Source organism: Daphnia pulex, chromosome 10 (genome assembly GCF_021134715.1).
Source record: "Daphnia pulex isolate KAP4 chromosome 10, ASM2113471v1".
NCBI lineage: Eukaryota > Metazoa > Arthropoda > Branchiopoda > Diplostraca > Daphniidae > Daphnia > Daphnia pulex.
Genome location: NC_060026.1, coordinates 3863810 through 3881820, shown reverse-complemented (window position 1 = coordinate 3881820; position 18011 = coordinate 3863810). Strand labels below are relative to the sequence as shown.

General features: G+C 38.2%; 5 protein-coding genes across 6 annotated transcripts; 1 reads left to right on the top strand and 4 right to left on the bottom strand.

Annotated features, from left to right (window-relative positions):
* Positions 1 to 772: 772 nt before the first annotated feature.
* On the bottom strand, positions 773 to 6792 carry LOC124204886 (ABC transporter G family member 20-like). 2 transcript variants are annotated; one of them, XM_046602121.1, is made up of 12 exons: positions 6774 to 6792; positions 3930 to 4352; positions 3646 to 3739; positions 3284 to 3565; positions 2723 to 3141; positions 2444 to 2654; positions 2186 to 2363; positions 1997 to 2112; positions 1857 to 1927; positions 1708 to 1796; positions 1466 to 1642; positions 773 to 1396 (listed from the first exon to the last, which is right to left on the bottom strand). In XM_046602121.1, the coding sequence occupies exons 2-12, from the start codon at positions 4199 to 4201 to the stop codon at positions 1089 to 1091; spliced, it is 2217 nt and encodes a 738-aa protein (XP_046458077.1). In that variant the 5' UTR covers positions 4202 to 4352; positions 6774 to 6792; the 3' UTR covers positions 773 to 1088. The 2 variants fall into 2 exon arrangements, with proteins under 2 accessions (XP_046458077.1, XP_046458076.1); XM_046602120.1 differs by lacking the exon at positions 6774 to 6792 and adding an exon at positions 4825 to 5308.
* Positions 6793 to 7731: 939 nt separating this feature from the next.
* Positions 7732 to 10951, bottom strand: LOC124204891 (importin subunit alpha-3-like). The gene is made up of 12 exons (XM_046602125.1): positions 10717 to 10951; positions 10499 to 10601; positions 9961 to 10165; positions 9816 to 9885; positions 9426 to 9743; positions 9235 to 9360; positions 9023 to 9157; positions 8842 to 8946; positions 8624 to 8764; positions 8462 to 8561; positions 8287 to 8378; positions 7732 to 8224 (listed from the first exon to the last, which is right to left on the bottom strand). Exons 1-12 carry the CDS (start codon positions 10783 to 10785, stop codon positions 8129 to 8131), a joined length of 1560 nt encoding a protein of 519 aa, XP_046458081.1. The 5' UTR covers positions 10786 to 10951; the 3' UTR covers positions 7732 to 8128.
* Positions 10952 to 11144: 193 nt separating this feature from the next.
* Positions 11145 to 13106, top strand: LOC124204893 (divergent protein kinase domain 2A-like). The gene is made up of 4 exons (XM_046602127.1): positions 11145 to 11617; positions 11776 to 12195; positions 12309 to 12612; positions 12670 to 13106. The coding sequence occupies exons 1-4, from the start codon at positions 11177 to 11179 to the stop codon at positions 12996 to 12998; spliced, it is 1494 nt and encodes a 497-aa protein (XP_046458083.1). The 5' UTR covers positions 11145 to 11176; the 3' UTR covers positions 12999 to 13106.
* Positions 13107 to 13208: 102 nt separating this feature from the next.
* Positions 13209 to 14540, bottom strand: LOC124204894 (U11/U12 small nuclear ribonucleoprotein 35 kDa protein-like). The gene is made up of 4 exons (XM_046602130.1): positions 14141 to 14540; positions 13901 to 14064; positions 13623 to 13836; positions 13209 to 13559 (listed from the first exon to the last, which is right to left on the bottom strand). The coding sequence occupies exons 1-4, from the start codon at positions 14193 to 14195 to the stop codon at positions 13273 to 13275; spliced, it is 720 nt and encodes a 239-aa protein (XP_046458086.1). The 5' UTR covers positions 14196 to 14540; the 3' UTR covers positions 13209 to 13272.
* Positions 14541 to 14672: 132 nt separating this feature from the next.
* On the bottom strand, positions 14673 to 17930 carry LOC124204887 (protein zyg-11 homolog B-like). The gene is made up of 9 exons (XM_046602122.1): positions 17640 to 17930; positions 16657 to 17568; positions 16452 to 16592; positions 16211 to 16387; positions 15831 to 16137; positions 15667 to 15770; positions 15370 to 15582; positions 15143 to 15293; positions 14673 to 15074 (listed from the first exon to the last, which is right to left on the bottom strand). The coding sequence occupies exons 1-9, from the start codon at positions 17712 to 17714 to the stop codon at positions 14857 to 14859; spliced, it is 2298 nt and encodes a 765-aa protein (XP_046458078.1). The 5' UTR covers positions 17715 to 17930; the 3' UTR covers positions 14673 to 14856.
* Between the last annotated feature and the right edge of the window lie 81 nt (positions 17931 to 18011).

The following is an 18011-nucleotide window of genomic DNA, read 5'->3' as shown; positions in this document are numbered from 1 at the left end:
ACCAATCCAGGTATACGACCACCCTTTTGCTTGCACCACTTTCTGGCGCGAGATTCCCCTAGTTCAAATTTTTCTGTCGATAAACATGCCGCGACTTGAATTATTTTAATCCACTTCAAGGTATTTTGTTTTTAAATCATCGTTGACCTTCATTATTGAAAAAGGGTTGGACTTTTTCGAACAAAGATGAATATCGTCAGTCGTAACAATTTGTTTTCCTTAAGCAAAGTGTTACTAAGATTCAGTCATCACCTTCTACATACTACTAATTCATTTGGCCGGTTATGCGACCATCCAATTATACGACCGCTGCACAAAGTGGTCGCATAAGTGGACCGGCACTGTAGCTCCTCTTGGCTCGGCGGGAGACCTCCTTCTCGTGTCGTGAGCTCCCAAAAGTTATTAAAAGGAGAGCGCAACGTTGCCGCTATGTGCTGAGAACGTCTCGTTCCGCGAACATTTTCGCCTTTTGATCAATTGATGTAAAAAGAATAAAAATCAAATTAAGTTGATTTGTTTTTATGTACCATCGAGCGCGCGCTTCCGCGGGAAATTAATGATTTTTTAAAACCGAATTAATTGGAAAACGTTCTTCAATCTTCAAAGAAAAGCGCCCAGCGTCCATCAGCAGCTCTCTTCTGTAATATATATTCAAATAGTTCCCTTTTTCTGGATTTTATTTCCAGCGAATTTAACTTTTGGCGGGTTGTTCAAGTGATTTCGCGATATATAGATATTGGCTCTTCTATACGCTCTTGGATTTTGCAAACAATGTTACACAGTCTATTGTATTTCTTGATAAAAATTTATTTCTTAAAAAAAGATTGGCATTAGATTAATAACTGAACAATGGGGAAAATAGTCAAAATACCGTTTCCGTGATTGATCGATGGTTTTGAGCATAATATTAATTATCGCTATACCCAGCAGTATGTATAACAGATTGGAGAGCATCCAGCATCAATTTTAGGGCTGGCAAGGGGAATGTTACAAACAACAAGTCTCGTAAAACCCAGTGCCACTTATTATTATATGGGAAGAAACACAGACGAAATGAAGGAACCTCATCGGCAGTTGTCCGCCGTCAATTAGCCCGTGTACTTTCGCACGCGAATGACAGTTAGGCACACCAAAAGGAGAACCACAATCCAACCGAAATTGACCACAATGCCATAATAGACCTCTGGCTTGTCGATGCCCCATCCGCGTGCAAAAATGCACCTGAGTGCTTCAATCGCGTGAGTAAGAGGAATAAAGTAGGAAAGGTAGCGCAAGTAGATAGACATGCCCTCCATAGGCCATAGGACACCACTTAGCAACATGTTTGGGAAGAAACTTCCGAGTGATAGCTGTAAGGCGCTAGTTTGTTGGTCACAGAGACTCGAAACTACGAAACCTGAATGATTCAATCATTTCATTAATGACAATATTAAATCAAGTGCGTAAGCAAAACGAATGAATTTACCGTAAAACATGCCGCATAGCCCTTGCAGTAGAACGATGAACATTGCAAGTGCTAAACTACCTTGGCAAGTAATTTTAAAGACCAGCAACATAACCATAAGAACGACTGACGACTGGAACACTAGTACAGTAAATTGAGTAACCAGGTGAGCGAGTAAAATTTCGGAAGTGCGGACGCCTATGGAAGCGAAATTGGTCATTTAAATTGAATGCACGGATACAAAATGATTTCATCGTATTTACCAGCTACTAAACTGCGATCTAGAAGACCTTGTTTTCGTTCATTAATAAACACAGCCGCCGTTAAGGACACTGCTTGAGTATATGCAATTCTATAATTTTCAAAAAGGTTTAAGTCATAATCGTAAATTCTTTTAACATGAATTTCTTACGTCAGAATAATGCCTGGTGCCATAAAATCCGTAAAGGAAGGGTTCTTTTTCCCATAGACGGGGTCCATAAACTAAAAAAAACAAGATTGGCAAAATTACAGATGGATTTATTTCAAATCTAATCAAGATTGATTACGTACCTCTACAGGAATGCTGGGAATGACTGGCTGATAGTCACAAGCTGTCACTAGATTGCGGTTAAAATCGTTGAAACCACCAACGAGACGATGTTGCAGAGTCAAGGCAATTTGTTCATCTATTTATTATGATAAGAACCGTTAAGTTTAATCACAATCAATTTGGAAAATGAAAAATATAAAGTTACTTACTCGACCAATCAAGAGTTATGCCAATTCGGCTAGCCTGAATAGTTTCTTTATCGACGGCATTGCCGTCAATTTGCCGTTCCAGCAGCTCCTCGGTGAAATTGTGACCGAAATGAATAACTCCCCACACTGTCCCTTGTAACGTTGCATCCAGTGCATCCGACAGACTTTGATACGGGATCTGAAAAATGCAACAAACAAAGCCTTTTTATATTACACCAATCACGATTTTGATTCATGGTCAACCTAAACAAAAATTACCTGTACGATTGTTGTATTATCTAAAAATCTTAGATACCGACAACTAAACATGGAATAGGTGCAATCAGTAGTGTAATTACAGACCCGGCCTACACTCGGGTCTAGTTCTTCATTGACGACGGCCATTTTAAGGCCAGTCGGATCACGACCAATCGCCAAACAGAAAAGTGTGGACTGTAACCCAGGCATGAGGAATACAAAGGCAAACATCCTGCACAAATAATTTCAATTAAAACCTCCATTCAAAATGGCACAAGATGGAATTATAGCTTTTATTACCCAATATTGCGTAGGGTGATCAAGAAATTTTTGCGGATGAGAGCCGCTGTTCGATGAGCTGAGGGCATCGATAAAGTAAAAGTTCGGCTACCGCGCTTCTTTTTGGGCCGGCTGCTGACCTCTGTACTGCTACCGCAACTGCTGCTGGCGCTACTACAGCTGGGAGTTGACCTGTCACCAGTTTTCATCAATCCATTATCTCTACTTATAACTTCTCCGGAATCGAACGGAGCAGCGTCGGAATTTTCTGTCGGTGAGTTGACATTTGAGTCGTTGAATCTTCGAACTGCATGTCTGTTCCTCGTCGTCTCTTCCAGGTTTTCACGCGACGGGCTGAATGTTAAACCGACGATGCCATCCTCATTGGCTCGCGGAATAACGGACTTGGAATTCTTCCAATATTGGTTACTCGGGGCGGACTAGAGCGCGAGAAGAAAAATGAAGCTGTCATTATCTAGGCCACATTCTTTTTTAGATACTAGTCTGAAAACATGATTTGCAAAATGTTTTCAAACGAACTTTGATGATTGCCCTGATATCCTCAATTTATCCTCAACTCACGACGGAAATGTTGATCCTGTTATTTGGGGTGGCCGTACTCGTGGCATCTGGATTGTCTGCCGTACAAATGAAGGCTGGATTATCATGACCCCGATCTTCTGGTTGTGACGGATCTGCCGGACGAACAGCGCGGCCGGAGGCTGTCAGAGCACCGTGTTTCTTCGCCCGCTCGGTTCTGCTTAATTTGAGAAACACTTCTTCCAGCGTGCGGAGTCCGTGATTAGCCAGTAGATTTTGCGGTGATTCTTCGGCTAGTAGATGACCGGATCTCATGAGACCAATCTGAAAGAAAGGGAAAAAAAGTAATACAAGCTATGAAATGGAAAGTTGACATTTTCCCTTGACTTATTTGACTGTCATACCGTGCCAGCCTGTCGTGCTTCTTCAATGTAGTGTGTAGTGATGATGACCGTTCTGCCGTGGTCGGTACTCAACCGAACTAAATGGTTCCAAATGCTGCAAATAGTTGGCAAAAACAAGAAAGTGTTTTTTTGTTTTTTGAGGGGGGTTAGTCATACGATGGTAACGAGAAACAGAACAGAACAACCTAATCGCGTTCGGCAACTTTTCCCATCACTGCCGGAGGCCAATAGGGTTCGAAGAGAAAGTTTCTTCCTTGTGAGAGATACTCAAGTGTTGGACTGACCTTTTTCTGAGCATAGGATCAACACCGACCGTCGGTTCATCCAGGATGAGCAATTCCGGTTCGTGGAACAAAGCCACGGCGAATGAAACACGTCGTTGCTGGCCACCACTCAGGGTCTTGACATAACGATGGCCAGGGGGTAAATCCAGTAATTTAAAGATAAACTCCATTTGAGATTTGACGAATTCAGGAGACAGATTGTAAATGCGGCCAAAATATTCTAGCGTCTCCTTGATGGTAAAATCGCCGTACAGAGCCAATTCTTGCGGCATGTAACCGACCCGTGGACCGGGAATTCCGCTGTCGGGCGAGCCCGGCTCACCGCCAAGGACCAGCACGTCTCCGCAGTCCAAACTGCGCCGGCCAACGATGCAGCTGAGTAGAGTCGTCTTACCGCAACCGCTGGCTCCCAGCAATCCGTATCTATAATCAAACGCAGAATAAAATTGGATTAAAGTTTGTGCTTCTTTGATTTTGGTTAAGGCTAGCTACTTGACGGGGCAAAACCCGATTGAGAACAGGCTCTTATCTTAATGGCGTGCCCATTGCGGTTTCTAAATAAAAATCGCTCTAGACAAGAAGACGTATCACGTTTACAAAGGCCCTTCCGGGCGTGAAGGTATATAGCAGATTTCATGCGGCTCGTTTTCTTATTTCAACATTCCCTTTTCTAAAAAATTCCATGCTGTTTCATTCGCGGAATTTACTTTCCACACAGACTAAAAGATTAGACACGCGAATAATCCCAAATGTAAGTTGATGGATCGTATAGACCGTTCAATCAACCACATGAATTATGCGATGGACAAATGATAATCACTGATGACAAGTTATTAAAAATCGATTTCGCATGAACAATAGAAAGTTAAATAAGTACAAGAGTTGTGATTTTTACATGGTTCCTTTCTTGACATTCATATCCAGGTTCCGCAAAACTGTCGCGCGACGCTTGCCGACGCCAAAGCTTTTGCAAGCATTGCGAACATAAACGGCCGTTTCACCACCGGATTCTATTGGATGAACGACACTCTCGTCAATTGTAGGTGACGATTCCGCCATCATTTTCCTTTCGACACTTAAAAACAAACAAACAAACAAACGATATGGGATCCGATTATAGTTCACGTGGGTTGAATTTAAACACTTGTAGCAGAGCAAACACGCCAATCAGCTTATGGGACGACACTCCGATGAAAGCGACGTGTATCTCTTTCAGCTGTCGGATCGCTTGTGCGTGCCGTCCAACATTTCGTGGATGGTCGCTGGAGAAAAGAGAGAACGGAAGGCGCAAGACAGACAAAGAAAACTGAGCTAGACTACGTATACTACTACTACTACTATAGGCGATCCAACATTCAGGTCAACAGCAAACCTGGAACTTTTCGGGCGCTCGGTGTGAAAGAATCTACGAAAAAGAGAGAGTGGAAGAGAAAACTGAATTGAAAATATACCACTTTCTCGCTCGCGGGTATTTTAACGGTCGGACGTTGAGTCTAAACTATCTCCTGCTTATATTTTTCTAGGCCTACTTTTCCTATCGAGACAACTATTAAGGTGAGTAGCTCAAGTTATTATTTTTGAATCATGCCTTGATTTTGACCAAAAATAAGCGCACTACTTTTAAAATGAATCGGAAAAGGTGGCAGAAAATGAATAACGAATGCTTTCAAATAAACTATTGTATGAGCATTTGTACTAGATATTTACGATTGTTGGACGTTGTAAACTGAAAATATACAACTGCATTTTATCAATTTATAAACCAGTAAACGGTATGACATACAGGCAATCCTTTTTGATGAGAATACCATAAATTTACCGAAAATAACCAAACAATTGGTCAGGTACACTTAAGCTTTTGACGGTGTTTTGGCGAGAAAACTCAGAACTTTGGTTCGATTCAAAGTGCTTCTATTCGACTCAACAAATAGTACTTTCTCCTAGCGACGCCTTAGTTTGCAGGAATCCGGGACCTAATTTAACAATAAGCCACCGCCGAGTGTTCACCGCGTCGTAATTTGCCGTAAATTGCGCATTTCTGTATCACGCCTCCGCTGAGAAAATACAAATTCCATTCGTAAAATAAGGCACCTTTTCTTTAAAATCCTTTACTTTTTCCTTTTCTCAATCAAATTTCTCCAGTTTAAGTTAAACGCAACTTCATCCTACAGATTTGTTATTTGTTTTCACAGTTTTCAACTTTTCTAGAATTAGAACGGAACGGTGGATATTAGAATGTAACAACAGAATGCAAAGTTAAATGTTAACCACATTCGCAAAAATGAACTCATTAAGGACAAGTGGTTAAACCTAATTTTTACGTCTATCCTACTTTGGGTACGACACAGAATACCGGTACGCCATAGTCGTGTGTTATTGAGATGCGCACGAACGAACAGGATTCCGCGATGTCCCAAGAAAAAGTTCTTCTTTCTTTCAGTGAAAGTTTTGAAATTTTTTTGTTCGTATAGGTACACAGAGATTCGAGAGAGTGCTTTTTCATAAAAATAAGCTTATTATTGCTGGCGCGAAAGCAAATTTCGTCACAACTTGGCCGTAAAAAAATGTCAACTGTAATTACAGCAGTTCAGTCATCATAATCACGAGAAGAAAGCGTTGGAATTGTTCAAATGCCAATTTTTTCTTGAATTGCGATCTTCACTTTTTTACTATCGGAACACCAGTTTTCGATGGCTTTCTTTCTTACCCATGTATGGAACGAATGAAGCCAAATAGCCAATTTCAATAAATAAACAAATCTTCTTTGTAAAACTGGTTGTTGAAGTAGAGATTTGGAAGCTATAAAGTTCAGACGCAGTAATCTTAACTTATGTATTTGCCTACCTTCAATCGGGATTCAGAACTCTGCAACACCAGTACTCCATTTTGTTACGAGTGGGTTATTAGTTCTTCTAGCCAAAATCACTTGAAGCGAGGTCACACCAGAAAAATCACTCACTCAGCTGACTCCTTTGACACAAGAATCAACACGCACGAAACGATGAATTGTCAGTGTCGGTGACAAGCTAGGGTTTTATTATCAACAACAGCACCCACAGCACTGCATCAAGGAAAACATGGTTAAATGCCAAACTAGGTCGGACAGGGTTCACTAATCACTACACGAAAGTAACTGACTGCCATCGTCTGCCACCAGGACAAAAGCAAGGTTACATTTTTTTAAAAAAGGCTAAACAATGTCATTAGTCATTACAGAAAGCCACCTAGGGTTAATTAAACTCAACATTAAACCCACCACCACCAGATGGTATGAACACATGAATATATAAAGACACAATCTTCAATAAAAAAAAAAAAATAAATGCTTATATTTTATTTTATAAAAATTAACAATTTAAATGTTGGTCTAGCTCCTTAAATCATCATCAGGAATAGCAGCTTTACATTCAAGTGAAAACTATTTGCTTTCTCTCGTTTCTCCTCATATATCTACAGCTTTGATACGATTGTCGATAATATTCAAAAATAACTGGTTTTGTAACTTCAGCCACCAAAATGTAGAACTTGTTTAACCCGTCCTTTCTAACATATTTATTTATTTGAATACTTTTACTGCTTTCTGAATCGCTCGATAAGTCGTAGTATTGTAAACGAAAGTCGAAAATGACGATTTCTTTATTAAATTAATAAATCAATAAATAAGCGACAACCAAAACAAAGCTGACTATCTTTAAATTTACAAGAACGTCGAAGACTACAAATTCAACAAAAAATTTTAGAATGAACATTCTCATCGGAGTAGTCACGATCGAAATAAGAAAAATAATTAGAGCATCCTGTATTAGCTTTGAATGAAATGTTTATTAGATGAAATGAAAACCTAAATCACAAAACATTTTTCTCCACCAAAATTCTGTACAGCAACAACTTAGTGTATTGCAGTAATGCAGACAGAGGAGTTGTCCGAAAGAGGCGCAAGATGCGGTATAAACCAGGATTGATTGAAAAAAAAAAAAAAATTGTCACTTGGCATGATTGAATCTAAGAGAACTAGTTAACTGTTGGGGAAGCTGTTGAAGTTAAGTGACTTGGAAAGAATAGAACCAAAAATAAGATTATTGAGGAAAACACAACAGGTGTCCATTCTAAATTGGCAAAAGAACAGTTCTCCCATAATTCCTTCGATCGTTTTCCGAAATTTTACTCCATTCTTGTTTAGATACTCCACTACCATTGATTTAGAATTGGAATCCTTCTTTAGGGACACCGGGATTAGCATCAAATTGAAACCCGTCCTCACTAGCTTCTGGAACAAGATTCGGATCCTCCGCCACCTACAAATGAAGTATATTGTTACATGACCTAATCCAAATCAAGATATTTAAAGTTTCCATACCTCTTCGGAGAAGTACTGCTCAATGATATCATAAGCAAGTTTATAAATGTCAACGTTTTCGTGATTTTGCAAAGTCTCGATCTTATCTAGCCCTAAAATTATAGGAGAATATGTTATCATCTTATATGTAAATATGCCAATTATGTATAGTGATATTTATGTAACTTCACAATACCTCCGCACTCTTCTATCAAAGTCGCAACGGAATCTCTTTCCTGACCCGGTGCAGCCATGCGCAGAACGTTCGAAATGCCGTCCAAAACAACTTGAATAACCTGAAATGCATTAAAATACCGGTTAGTATTGATACATATAAAATTTAAAAATCAAGTTTTACCTGGGGATCTTTACATGATAAGAGATGACAGAAAGGAGAAATAACACCACACTGAACTAGATAAGCCACTTGCTGTTTTCGTCCACTGATCGTCAGATTAGTTACAGCCCATGCAGCTTCCTTTTGTGTTTGAAATTCTCCCTGAAAACACGCCATTAAAAAAACAGAACAAATGATCATCAATAACAAAAATAATAACTTGAGTGAAATAAGTTTACCCTTGACAAATGTTGGACTATCAGTGGAACTAGCCCAGCATCAATAACAGCTTGAACTTGTTGTTGATTTCCTGCTGTTACGTTCGAAAGGAACCACAAAGCTTCCTAGTAGAGAAAAATCACAAAATGGTAAAAGTATTGGAAAAATAAAGTACAAAATAATAATAATAATATTGGTTACCTTGTTAATTTTCTCTTTATGGTGATTCAATAGAGTCTGAAAATGAGCCAGCGCGTCGCAATTCAGGACGCATTGAGTTTGTGCATCGGTACCTGTGACTATGTTGCCCACAGCTCTCAATGCAGCTGTTTGAACCTAGAATTTTAAAATTACAATTATACCATTGAAGAAAATAAAATCGAATGCCAGACTAGGCGTAAAGTAGCAATTACCTTGACATCTTTATGAGAAAGAAGAGGCACCAAGCTTGGCACCACACCATTATCGATAACCATCTGAATTTGCTCGTTCCCTCCGTCGGTCAAGTAACTAAGTGCCCAAACTGTGTCGACCAAAATCTGCGTGTAGAAATTAAAGATTTGAATTTGCCAGTTACGGAATTCCACTGATTATTTGATCTTACATTGGTGTCGGTATGATGGATCAGGGTATTAAGAGCCGGCAGCAGTTCACGAATAGTGTCAACATGAGGAGGGGGATCTTTATTGCGACAGAGGTTCACGATAACCCATGCCACATTACGAAGGAAGCTAATGGGTATTGTGTCTGTCACGAAACCCAGTAAGATTGGTACGACACCCAGACTTATAACATAGTCTCGCAAATGTGGGCCGTCGCCTATTATGTTTCCCAGTGCCCAAACGGCCTGTTCGCACACATTTGGATGAGGTGAGTGGAGAAGCATCAGAAACAGGGGAACTGCGTTCGCCTCCACAACCGCCTATTCATTAAAAATAAGTGTAATTTTTATTTTAAGTTTCTAACTGACGTACTGGATTTTTATGTCACATACTTGAGTTTGGGCAGATGTTCCAGAAGCAATATTGGTTAAAGCCCAAGCTGCTTCAAACTGGAGAGCGGCACTAAAATAATAAAATATTACAGTTATACTTTAGAGGTCTTTCTTTCGAGAATATGTTCGTTTTGCGATGTCATACTTGTCTTGGCGTTCTAAGCATTTAACAAATACTGGTAGAACTCCGCTTTGAATGAGCGCATCAATGGGTGGATTACGATCCGAAGACAGGAGCTTTCGAGCAGCTTGCACGGCTGCTAATTGGATATCAGGATCAGGACTTGATGCATTAGCAACAATCTGTTCTAAGCCCGCTAACGAAAGGCCTCTTTCTGCTTCATCCTCATCTATTGGCATTGAGATACATGATTATGTAATTTTGAATGAATGAATTAGTCATGATGTAAAATAGTTAAATTGTTCAGTTACAACACTCATTTCCCATGTATTTAATTTCAATGATGTTAATTTTTTAGATCTAATTGTAAGTGTAAATTGTCTAAATTCATCTAGCAATTTTATTAAAAACAAGCAAAGAACATTAAACTCGAAAAAACAGATGAGTCGTGTAAACACTACAAAAGTAAACGAGTGAAAAGTCAACATCAGCTTTCCCATAACAAAAAAGATTTTGTCTCTACATCAATATAAATATTCTAACAAACAATGCTAAAGTGTACCTGTAGAGTCAGTGTTAGGCACATTTCGTTTCTTGAGAAGAGTTTCCTCCCTCTTGTTTTTCCTCAGTTCTACTGTAACTTCATTCCTTCTTCTTCTCATCTCCTGTAAATATAAAAGCATCATTTAATTACACATAAGTTGAACCTCGATAACAGAGCCATATTCGACGATACAAACACAAGACCTAAAAGAAACTTAATTGTGTCATCGGCCTTACCTCCACGTCTTTGCCCTGATTCTTGTAAGTCTGCAAACGTCCTTTCGCATTATTATCGTGTGACGCCATGACTTGATTCAGTACACAAAACTTGAAAATAGTTCCACACCCACTTCCAAAAGATTTTATAACAAGTTATGATGTATAATAAAACCCAAGACAAAACTTTCAACACACAAAATCCATCGCCATCATCATGGGTGAAACACAAGTGCTATCTGTCGGCCAAAATTGCATACTAATAGTAAGTTGACATTTCTTTAAAATCAGATAATCAAACATTTTATGGAGTGAAAATTAATGAATTTAAATTTAAATTTAAAGATAAAAATACTCCTTAATTTTAACGAATAAGTTAAACATTTTTTGAGATCACACTCAGTTAGCGGCAACAAGGTGTAAATATTTTCCCAAACTGGCAATAGGTTTTAGAAATTTATCAACAATATCAAAACAAGACATGGACATGGACATGAGAAGAAGACGAAGTGATTTAGATTCTGAGAATTTTAGCTCAACGTTGAATATGCGTTTAAAATCCCAGTTATTTAAAGAAAAGTTTAGTTTCGAAATTGTTGGAAAACAACAACTATTAGATAGTGAAGAGGGCATATTGAAATATCCAAACATAAAATCTCGCTCGAGAATGAAACCGTTATTAGTGTGGGTAGTTACTCTGGGTGTTTTCTCAACTGCTCTTCTTAGATCAGCCATTCCAATATATTTGAATGTAGCAGATGAAAAGTTTCTTGAATTAAAAAAATGTCCTGCTTGCTATGGAGTTATGTTATGTCCCGCTTTCTTGATGGGTGATATTGTGCCAGAAACTTGGTCTAGATTTAAAGCAGCTCAATTGCTTAATACAAAGAATGTTTATTTTGCTACCTTCAAGGATAAACATGTAAGTTATAAAAGGCTTTTTCACTTTTAAATTATTCAAAAATTTGTGGATTTTTTTATTTTCGAATGTTTTGCAAAAGAAGACACCATTTTTGTCAGTGGCAAAACTTGAGGGTAAATGAAGGGAAAGTGATATTGGTGTTTTTATTGATTGTGCAGGTTGTTCTGAAAAAGCTTGGACATGATCCTCAGCTTGAACAGCTTGATCACCACATTCTACAACAATCTGTAGGACTTCTAAATAATCCTATTCAACAAGTCAGTGTGTCAGCAGCTGTACGCCCCTACACCCAGCAAAATGTGTGGCTTGATTGTGTTAAGGATTTCGAAGGGAATGGCAGCACTCTTGTTCACCGTTTACGAGTTTTTGATCCTTCCTCCCAAGATATTAGTAGTAATGATTTGCAGCCTTCTATTGGTCGTTTTAGAGGAAGTGACATGCTCATGTGCCCATCTCAACGTAAACTGAATTACATCGAAAATGAATTCGTTAAGAATAATTTTGGGCTTTACAGACTAACATGTCTGTATAACCTAATGACATTATTATTACTTAATTCGGAGCCGTTAATTTTTCAAGTAAGCATTCAACAAATTTGTACTTACCAATAATTTGATTGAACACATTTTATTTGTTTGCTTTATTCAATGATTTATTGTTGATTTAACTTGGCAAATAATGTCGTTCTTAGACGTTTCCGGCCAAGGAAGGATGGCCTTTTCCTATCTACTATGGGGCGTGCGGTCGAGTAGTAGTAGAAGAATATGTCGGGCCAAACCTAGCACAGTGGCTTCCCCAGGCCTCCTGGAAAGAACGAATTAATGCTGCTTTGCAACTGCTTATCATCGCTGATAAATTCACTAATGGAGCTGCTGATTTTAGACTGTATCTCACCGACCTTAGCCTATTTAATACTGCTGTGGGCTCTGATGGAACTCTGAAGATCGTAGACGGTGAAAATATTGTGATGGTTGATTTAGAAAAAATTCGAACAGGTAATTCCGTAGCATAAAACATGATAACTTTTCTTTAAAATTTTCCTTCAATGACAGACCGACCCGAAAATTTTGATGTACCTTATGCGAGTGATAATGCCGGTTGTGAACATCTGCCTTCCGATCCACATTGTATGAGCTACAGCGAGCAAGATATGTGCAATCGGCTTCATAACGACCATAATTTCTTTGCTGTCTGTCGAGAACTGTTCTCACCATTGGACAGTTTTGGATTGGCAAATGGTTTACCTGAAAAGATTTTGAAACGTTTCCCTCTTATCCCAGTGTATCAAACTGATTGCTATTCCTCTACAATTCCTGGAGTGAGGAAGAGTGCGGCTGAAAATCTCATTTCGATTTACCAAGAAATTTTGGCGGATATGTAATTTCTGGGGATATGCGTGATCTCGAACTACTACCTCAATAACGTCTATCTTAGTTCTTTCTTTACTATCAAAGTTCCGTACATTACATTTTACTGTTTATTCATAAAATTTATTCCTTCATTCCCTATCTAGTTTTACTAGTCGCCAATAATAGACTTTTGCCATAAAAAATTTTTTCTAACAAAAGTTAAAAAAATAAATAAAATGAAATCAGAAAAAAGAATTGTTTACTTCAACCGCGCCGATGTTAAAGTTCAACATTAAATCATTTAAATTAAGTTTTTCGACGTTTCGGATTTTCTGAAGAATCTTCGCTACCATATCTCTTGGCCTGATTTCTGTTCAAATATGACCGGGACTTGTCTCGTCTTCCATCTTTAGTTTCATACAGATTCTGAGGTAGTCTTTCGGATTCAGTTCTATACTTATTGGCATGCTTATGTGTGTCACAGGTTGGTGTTTTACTACAATTCAACTCAACTTGGACTGGCCTCTTCCAGGGTCTATCAAGACAACCAAACCTCAACTGTCCAGATTCTTTCTTCCCACCAAAGCCACCACCTAAAAATTAATTAACACAATAGGTAAATTCATTGTAGAAAACATAAAATGTTGCTATTATACCAAGCCTCCTAGGAATCCATCCAGGAAGAGTATGTTGACACTCAAATTCAACTAATATTTTTTTCCCTTTTAAAACTGTTTGATGCAGTTCACTTCTTGCTTCGTGGCAATCATGTTTGTTTTTAAATTCAACAAAACCATATCTTTTGGAGTATCCAGTAACAACATCTCGTACAACAGTTACATTTTTTAATCTGCCATACTTGATGAACACCTGAAAATGTGTAATGGTTTGTCATACTGTGATCATAAACTAGGTGCAATATAATACAACTTACATCTTCTAAATCTTTTTCAGTTACATTCTTATCTAGTCTTCCAATAAATAATGTTGTTTGTGGGTTGTTAGTTAGAAGGTGATTTGGATGGTACAAGGCATTGCAAGCTCTAACAATTGCATTATCGTGTGGTTCAATATCTTTTCCATCTTTACTTCCTACCTCTGATAGATAATATTGAATAGTTGTCACATTATTAATTTCATTCAATAAAACAATTTGTTTGCTGTAATAGGCTACCTATAGGATTGTAATGTTCTGCATACGGGGACCATTTTTTGTAGCAATTCGCCATTATTGCGCTGTATGAGAAGAACTGATTGTAAGCAATGAAATAGATTTTTTATTTCTATAAGGATTTCCGGTAAATCCACTGACAGAAAGTTTTTCTCAATGTTTACATTTTTACAAATATACAACGGTAAATTTGCAGACGAATTAACAATTTGCTGCATTGCATGATCTGAAAAATGGTAAAAATATCGAACTGAGTACACAGAGCCCGCGGCCGGAAACCGGAGCGCCCAGACAGAACCAGAGCTATAGAATTCTATATGGAAATAAAGAATTCTCTCTTTCTCTAATTCTATAGGTCTGGCCCGGATGAGCAGATGAAAAAAGCGAATGAAAATTAAATAAAAAATGGTCCATAGACCATACCCTGTCGTACATGATTTCTTGTTTTTTAATACGATTTTTGTGTCATTGAAGTATTTCTTTTCCTGATAAAATGTGTATGCCATTTAGAATATTTAAAAAAAAATCACAGAAGCATTGGGAAATTCTATTATATGTACTCGAAATCACAGTTGACTAGCCAAAATAAAAGGAGATTTGAAACTTTTCCGTAATAATATAGGCCATGGGAATTCACTTGATCTATACTACACACTCCAGTCCCTTAAGCATATAAGTCATTGTTCTTTAAAAATTATTTCTCCTAATTGTTTTATGTTTTATAAATGAATATCATTTTCAAACATTTTACTATTTGGCTCATCAACAGATGGTATTAGAGTAATTTTTTCATTTCGAATTAAACCTTCCATTTTCAAAAGTTCCATTATTGATACGCAAAACTGACGTACTTCTTTCGATGCATTAGAATTTGCAGCTATGGTGCTCAATATTTCATCTCCTTCTTCTTCATACAACATCAAACAATAACGTTTGCCTATTAGTGGGAGAAAAGCATTGGACTGTCAGACAAAAAGTGGTAAAAATAAATGCATAAATTCTCACCATTTTTACTACAGACATGTAGAATAGCCCAAAGGGCCCACAGTTGAACCTGTGGAGCTTCGTAACATAGGATCAAATGAAAGAACGGTGAAAATGATCGATAAGCCACCATTTCACTATCTGGACTATTCCATTCCATTACTACTACACCCTAATTTTATGCACCAATGATAAATAAAAATTAATAAAAAATACAGAAAAATTTTTGAGTATTCAGTTTCACTCACCAGTTCCTCAAGCATAACATGTCGTGGAACAGTTTTCGAAGTCCAGAACTCAACGCCACCTGAAGCCAAATGAGCAATAATACCGGCTGCGAAATAAGCGACATCAATCAGGGGAGAGCGCAAAAGTCTATGAAGAGCCATTAGGAATGGGTCAACAATCAGACGGTGCCTCAAAGTCTTGACTTCAGCGATATTATTAATCAATCCGAGGATCTAGTTTTTATTTTATTTGAGATTTGTTTGCGTTAGATTAAGAACAAATTCAAATGATAAATCAAGCAGCCTTTGTGAACTTACCTTGGTTTCGACAGTAGATTCTCCTGGAAAGGCTTCGAGCACTTGAAGGAAAAGATCCAAGCCTCCCTCTCTCAGAAATATTGAACATGTTTCTGGTGATTCATCTAATATTCAAGTAAGTTTGAATAAATGGCTTTTGAAAAAAGACAACTGCAAAAACTTACCAGTAAGATTCCACAAGGCTGAGAGGGTGAATTTCAGAGTAATATCAACCTGATTCGATTCCATCTTGGTTCGCACCATTGCTAGCAGCTTACGCATGTATTTTGGTGTCGAGCCTAGAACGGTAGTTTCTGATGTCGAAATTTTTGCTGCCAGAATAGAGCATATGGCTACGCTCATTCGGCCCATTGACGAGTCTTCAAAGATGCACAGGCAATCAAGTACTAATCTGGCACAGCGGTAACGATCGAACGTTACATCTTGTAATATCCTATCGCTGCACAACGTCAATAAAGTGTTTTTTTGCAGCTTAAAAAAAAAAACAAAAACAAAAACGAATATAGTTATTATCTTTTTTTTGTTGTTAAAAAATTGTATCTACCTGCAAATGGTTGGGGAAATTTTCCATGGCAGCCAACGTATAATGAACTACTTCTTTGAGAATATGTGGGTGAATTTTCTGGCCGACGTCACCTTTGGTTAGATTGTACACACAAGCGGTAGCTGCCATTTGAATGTGGAATTCTTCAGGATGAAGACGCATTGCTCGCAAAACCAACTTATAAAGAGAGTCCAAATAATTAAATAATACATTTAGGATTATTTTTATTAGCTCAATTTACCTGAATGACATCTACTCTAGGCTCGTCGAATTGCTGGGTCAGAGAAAATAGCTCATACAAAGACTTTTGAGTGCACCGGATGCGCTTTGGATAGCGAACCAGAGATTCTAAAATTTGTTCTTCATTGGCCGATCCGGTGATCTATTGTTAATACCCGAATTAGTTATTGATCGTATTAATTTATGTTGATTCATATTCAACTTACCATCAAAGAAGTAGTATGAGAACTAATTTTTTCAACAAACATACTATCGTAGCATGCTTCGCAATCCAATAGACCGAGAAATGTCAATGATCGATGACAATGGATGAATTGGGCTAAGGCGTCAATGTCAACGCGGTCGCATCCGGATACATCTAAGTGCTCCAATTCTGGAAGTGCTCCCTGTTCAAGAAGGAGTTCACTGATAGACAGGGACAAAGGAGGCGTAATGTGGTCGAGGAGGACATAGACTTGTTGCTGGAAACGCGAGGAAAAGTTCGAATTCCTCGATACATCTAGGTGTCTCAAGCGAGGTAAGTCGATAATAACAGGGATGGCGGCATCGGATATCTTTAGATTGTGCAGAACAAGAGCTCTCAACCGAGTACGGCACTTTCGCAACGGCGATATTTCCGAAACTCTAGTTTCACTCAGATCCAGACACTCCAAATGACGTAGGTCTTCAACTATGATCTCGAGGCCGTGATTGTTAAATTCAGTATAACTCACATTTAAAGTCCTTAAATTCTTTAATCTGGATAAGGAGACCATAACAGCCACTTTAGAACTATCTACAAATGTACAGTCGCTGACAACCAAACTTCTTAAATTTTCTATCGTCCAATCACTGAGGGAGCTGATCAGTTCACTGATGGTAACTTTCAACTGTGTAGCTTCTAAATCCACTATGTGATGCTGTTTAAGTGTTCTCAAGCCTTTGCAACTAAGATTTGTAGCATTATGAATGATAACCTTTTCCAATCTGGTATTGCTACTATTGAATATGGGCAATGTTTCATCATTAATCTTCCCACTTTTCCCCAAAATGTTTAACAGCTGTTCAGACAAACTGGTATGCAAATAGATATGCCCTTTTTTGAACGTAAGTGTCATCGGTTCTTCATCACCTTGGGCCTGCAAAACAAATTATACATTCCAACAGTAAAATTTGAAGAACAATTTATATATAATGAAAAGCTACATACCACACAAAACGCTTCAATATTTACACCTATGTAATTTGCGCAGACGTTCTGCAAGCTCGTTGGCGAATCGTACATTTTTATCCGATTTGGCTGAAACGTACTTCCCTCGATAAAACAATTTGCACTAACAAATCTTACAGGTTCTTGAAAGTTTTAAAAATTCATGCTGGAAAACGAACACGGAATGGCGAAACTTCTAGGGAATGTTTCTTTTAATCGAAAAAGGGATATTTGATGGTAATCAGGCAGGACATGATCCGTATATTATTAGTTGTTACTGGCTGTCCCTAAACTGCGAAAGCGAAACGCGAAACGCGAAACGCCTAAAATGCGGAAAAGCTGTGCGAAACGGACCCAAAAGTTGGGACCCTG